Below are 5,870 nucleotides of genomic sequence, written 5' to 3'. Positions count from 1 at the left end.
TTAAAATTTTTTGAAGGATCAGAAATAAATTTAATATAGAGTAATATTTTAAATTCCATTAAAATAATTATTTTATTGTATTTCTTTCTTTTGTGATTGCCATTTGTTGTCATACATTAATTTGGGATAAGAATTTTATATTAAATATACGATTTGGACAAATCTCTTTCCCTCTAGCTAGTTTTTGGAGTGAAATTGAACTCAATTTATTTTTTCTACAAAGTATTAAAGCCTACCATACTTTAATATTGGGTTATCCACAGATGTGTTTACCTATAAATTTTACGTTATAGATGTTTATAATTAGACATGAGGAAAGATAAAAATTGTGTTCAACATAAAGTTTGAGCAAGCCTCTCTCATTAAGCTGGATTTTAGAATAGAGTTAAACTCAATCTATTTTCTTTACATCATATCATAATAATATATAATAGTGCAGAGCTAACTTCCAAAATATACCTTAGCTCTAAGGGCTTTTATTTTTGAGGCACAGGTTCTATGAGAAGCACATAAATTATTGCATTGGCTTGCAAAAGTGATATGCAAAATCTTGCAAGATTTTATATTTCAGCAACTTCATAGGCTATTTTTAGTTATCATCATTACTGTCATCACAAATGCGTATCTCATTTGGCTCACTTTTTATAAAGTAACTTCAATTCTTAAGAAATTATTTATTGGAAAGTCATATATTTTTCATGTAAAATATCAAGTTGATCACCTATAAAAAAAATGTAAATTTTAGAATGAAATAATTTGTAATAAAAATAACTTTTTACAATTAGTGATGTTTGACTCACTAATACTGAAATTATTTTCATTCAAAATTTTATTGGAATTAAATAAATAATTAATTAAAAAAAAAAAACTCTTTATGCTACGATCATCTATACCTTCAAATAAATAACTCGAAAAATACAACCTCTCACTAATTCAGTAATTCAAGATTGACATCTTAATTATGTTGCTTAATGATGAGTTGTGTTGCTGATATATAAGACCATTTCAATATATTAAAATTTGGCAAGAAAAAGAATTGTTAAGCATTTGCCACATTATAAAAATTATTGATATTTTTGGACATAATTATTAATTATATTTATATAAACATATATTAATTTTAAAAAATATTAATAAAAAACAATATTTATATTCATAAATTTTTATTATAATGATGAAAACTACTTTTATAACAAAAGATGTGAACTCAAAATTAAACACAAATATAAAAATTTTAATAATCACCAATTAATTTGTCATTTCATGTAAATATGTATATCAAATTACGGTGATACTGTAACATTACTCTTACATCCCAAATATGAAATTAACAAAGTTAATTAGGTCTAATAGGCAGTTACAAAAATTAAATATTTCCATTTGTGCTAAAGAGAAAGAGGTGGGGTCGCGTGGGTTACAACACATTCAAACAGTCTGTGCTCAGAGTTTCGCATGCTTGAACACTTGGCTTTAGATTTCAGTATTGTTTGTAAGAAGACAATACATATAGACCTCAAAGAGACCTCCTTTGCACTACCTGATTTGCGTTCTGTGTTCTCTCTCTCTCTCTCTCCCCTCCCCTCTCTATTTCATTTCAAACGACTCAGAGAAATTCCAGAGAAGATCAGGTATATATAGCACATCTACACATATATAATTAAAATTTGAATTGCTGATTTGCGATCATCTTTTCATGCTGCTAGAAATTGATAGTGATCTAATGATCTAAGCTCATAATGTGTTTTGTTACTAGTTTTCATCTAATGGGGTTATCAAAAAGTTTTGATTTCTTTTAGAAAATGAGTCTGTAATATGTTTTTAAAGGTTTTACTTTAGATTGTACATATTAGCCTAGATGATCATAATGAGAAATATATATACTTGATCTATATCAGTTGATTAAATTAGTTTTACATTTTATTCAAAAATTTTCATAAAATATGTATTTTCACCATAGAGAGATGATAAATATTTTGTTTGTTCTTAATTTGTTTAGCATATTTTTATTTTTGATTAATCCCAGAGAATTATAACTGAGAGTCATTGATGAAAAGCATATGAAAAATGATAGATCTATTAAAGTATATAGAGAAATCATCACATTCTATGCTTGGCTTGAATATCTATTAGCGTATGTTTTAGAAAATTTTTAAAAGTTTAAATTCATAAAATGCGCGCGAAGCTACGTGTCAAGTAGACGAATAATTAATATAAACGATAATAAATTATAGTAAAAAAATTAAAGTAATAAGCTTTTAACTACATTAATTATTCCACATATAAGAAAATTGTTTAATCACATAATGCTTTAATTAGTTGAATCATGTGATTACCAAAAAAAAAGTTAAAAAAAAAATTATAAAAATGAGGTCAAAAACAAGTTAAATCATATAATTTAAAGAAAATTTCTGCTTTTGTGAAGTATTTTTCTATCATCCATTATAATAAATGCTTGTTCTTGATATATGTACCAAAACAATTATAATTTTACAGAAATATATTTTTTGTGTATTACAGTAGTTCTAATGCATGGATTCTTTGATGTGTTTCTACAAAGCTTTGTTAAGAACAAATTAAATGCCTTGAGGTGGCATATCGAAATTCTTGATACTCTGAAATGATGATGAGGTCGAATCAAAGAAGTGCGAGAAAACGCAACAATGGAGGAGAAAGAAATAGCAAGCAAGGGGCTGCGTTACCCCTTGATATTATCCAACAAATTTTGTGCAGGCTTCCTGCAGAATCAATCATCTCATGCAGCTGCGTATGCAAGTCTTGGTATGCCTTGATTCATGAACGTCCTTTCATTCAACAGCAGCTGGAAAGGACTAAGAACGAACCTTGCCAATACCTCCTTCAGAGCCGTACTGGAGCTTTTTTTCAGAGCCTTCTGCTGTTGGATATCCATAAAGAGCGTCTTGCAGAAATTTCTTTCAAGAAAATGAAGCTGCCCACCTACCCTAAACTTAAGCTGCTAGCCTTTTATATCGTCTGTTCCTGCAATGGTTTGCTTTGCTTAGCTCCGAAAGAGAAGATGGATCCTGTACTAATTTGCAATCCAATCACAAAAGATTGCTTGATTTTACCCTCAGCAAAGACAGTAACAGGGTTTGAAAGGCCATGCAAGAGTTATCATCTTGGTTTTCACTTGGACTCCTCATCTGGGAATTACAAAGTTGTGAGAGAATATACATTCACAAACAATGCAGCTAGCAACTTTCAGCTAATTTCAGTTGGAGAAAGTTCATGGAAAGTGCTGAGTGGAGCACCTGATGTTGTGCTTGAACAAGGGTATGAAACTCCAATATTCTGGAACGGAGCCTTCCATTGGAAAATCAGTGAAGTTGATCACAGAAATGGAAACAACAGTTGCATTCTTGCTCTTGATTTGAGCGATGAAAAGTTTCACACAATCTCTTTTCCAGAGGATGAAAGGAATTGTCCTCGTAACTATCGCTTGGTGGATTTAGGAGGTGCTCTAAATATAGTAGAACATAACGCTCGTTTCTTGAAGATATGGACAGTGTCTGGGAACAAGGTTGGAGGTTTCTCCATTCGCCTGGAACACATGTATATTTTGTGCGTGCCGCCGCGGAGTCTTCTGCAGCATGACTTGATTTGCCAACTTGAAGAGAAATCTTACCTGATGCAAGTGTTCAGATGGGAGAATGGCATTCAGAAGTGCCGCCTCGTGAAGTTTTGTCCTGCAATCGCACGACACTTAGATTTGAGCATTCCTGGTCTTCCTTCCCTTTACAGGGTAGTGTGCTTTAAGCCTAGCCTTGTTTCTCCTTTTGTGGCTTCTCTTGCTTTATCCTAGTTATCTTAATTTCTTTTCTTTTTAGTATTATACATAAATATCTCGAGACCTTGCAGTTTGAGTGAAACGGTGATATCATATCAGCATCTTATATGAAATATCAGAAGAATAATAAGAAATTAACAAGTATACAATTATAATTAATAAAATTAAAAAAAAACTACTGAGACCCACTATATATATATATATGTTTATTCACTATTAGTTTGTCATTCTATGTAGGCTGTCTTACATGGAATAACCAATGTACTGTATAATTTCTCGTTTGAATTGATAGTTTGAAATATTGGACCCACCATGTATATATGTTTATTCACTATTAATTTGTCATTCTATGTAAACTGTCTTACATGGAATAACCGATATATTGTATAATTTCTCGTTTGGATTGATAGTTTGAAATATGGGATTTGAATTTAATGATATATGTTTTATTAATTTGATTAAAGTCATAATTTATCTTAGTGGAGGTCGATTCAGAAAAATTTGTCAGAGGGGCAATGCATATACATATTTATTAATATATTAGAAAATATAATATTATTTAATTTAAATGAACTTTAATTTAGATTTTAATTAAAATTTTATATAATTCCAATACTATTAAGTTAATGATTATAGTAGCTCTTTAATATTTTTTATGTGCCATATTATTATTTCGTAAATCAAGTATATATTATTATATGGCGTGTAATAAATAAAGTTTTGTTTGCCTATAACATTAATAATTATTTATTATTTTAATTATTAAAAATAATTTGGTTATATCAAAATTAATTATAAAATATTAATTTTATTAATAAATTTTAATAGCTATCAATGAATAGCAAAAAAATTTCAAAATGAATAATATTTTAGAATAAGTTGTTGCTAACAATTATAGATATTTCAGTGTTGTCAAATAGATTAGTCTTACTATTAAGGGTAAAAAAACTATTAACTATCTAACAATTAAATCCAACATCAAATTTAACCTTTTTCCCCTTTTTGAAATTTAAAATTTTATAAAAATTCAATCTAATTAATTTTTTTTAGTTAATTCTTATATTTGAAATAAAAGAATATAATTTATTCTTAATTTAAAAAATTTTTAATTTGAAAAAAATATAAAAATAAAATATAATTTTATAAAAAATTAATTAAATTATTTTCTTATAAAATATATTAACATGCAATTATGCATATAAATATATAACTTGAGTAGAATATGTGTTCCTGTTATTAGGCTAGAGATGCATTGAGCTTCCAAATAATTCAATTTTGTGATTTTTTTTAAGTCAATATTGTGTTGCAAGAACATATGTCACTAACATGGCAAATTCATATTGGAACCTCCACTCCCCATTTCCTACTTAAAAAAAATATTTATATTTTACATTTGACTTTAGATTATTTATTTTGGAGATACAACATAGCAACATTTTTTTTTTTTTTTTATCATTAAGAGGTGTATTTCAACATTTAGCCAATTAGACTAATCACTCTCTAGGCCCGCGCAATTCTGATCCCTGCAATAGCCTAAAAACTACAGCTCCCCACAATAGTGAGCTGTAAGACTCCGAGTCAAATGATATACTTATAACCCCCAGGCTCAAATATAGGATCTCTCTCAAATCCACTTCTTCATTAATCACTAGTCCAATGAATCATTGGTAAACATATGAACATTAGATGTGACAAATTTTATACATTTCATTCCCACCCATTATTTTTTTTTTTTTTAAGATAAGGCAGATTAATTAATTTTAAATTTAGTACAGGCTAAGGCCCAACAGGTAAAATTAATCTTAAAACAAGGCTCATATTAGCATCTCTTTCTCTTTATTTAATTTTTTTTTTTAATTTCCTTCTACTGAAAATTTTATTTTTGACTTCAAGGCTATCAAAAACAACATAAAAACCCAAATTTCATATACATATTTGAGAATGAGAACATTGCAAAATTTTGAATTATTTTTGTAGTCTTGAATTCTAGAGAAAATCGATGGAATGAACTAAATCATTTTTTTTTTCAATTGACTGATCTTTATATATTAATTCAAATTAATTT

General features: G+C 28.1%; 1 protein-coding gene across 1 annotated transcript; it reads left to right on the top strand.

Annotated features, from left to right (window-relative positions):
* The first annotated feature begins 2,617 nt into the window (after positions 1–2,617).
* Positions 2,618–3,820, top strand: LOC110660810 (F-box protein At5g65850-like). The gene has a single exon (XM_021819248.2). The coding sequence runs from the start codon at positions 2,618–2,620 to the stop codon at positions 3,818–3,820; it is 1,203 nt and encodes a 400-aa protein (XP_021674940.2).
* Positions 3,821–5,870: the final 2,050 nt, after the last annotated feature.

This window comes from Hevea brasiliensis, chromosome 13 (genome assembly GCF_030052815.1).
Source record: "Hevea brasiliensis isolate MT/VB/25A 57/8 chromosome 13, ASM3005281v1, whole genome shotgun sequence".
Classification (NCBI taxonomy): Eukaryota; Viridiplantae; Streptophyta; class Magnoliopsida; order Malpighiales; family Euphorbiaceae; genus Hevea; species Hevea brasiliensis.
The sequence above is the reverse complement of the archived record's forward strand: the minus strand, read 5'-3'. Positions and strand labels throughout refer to the sequence as shown.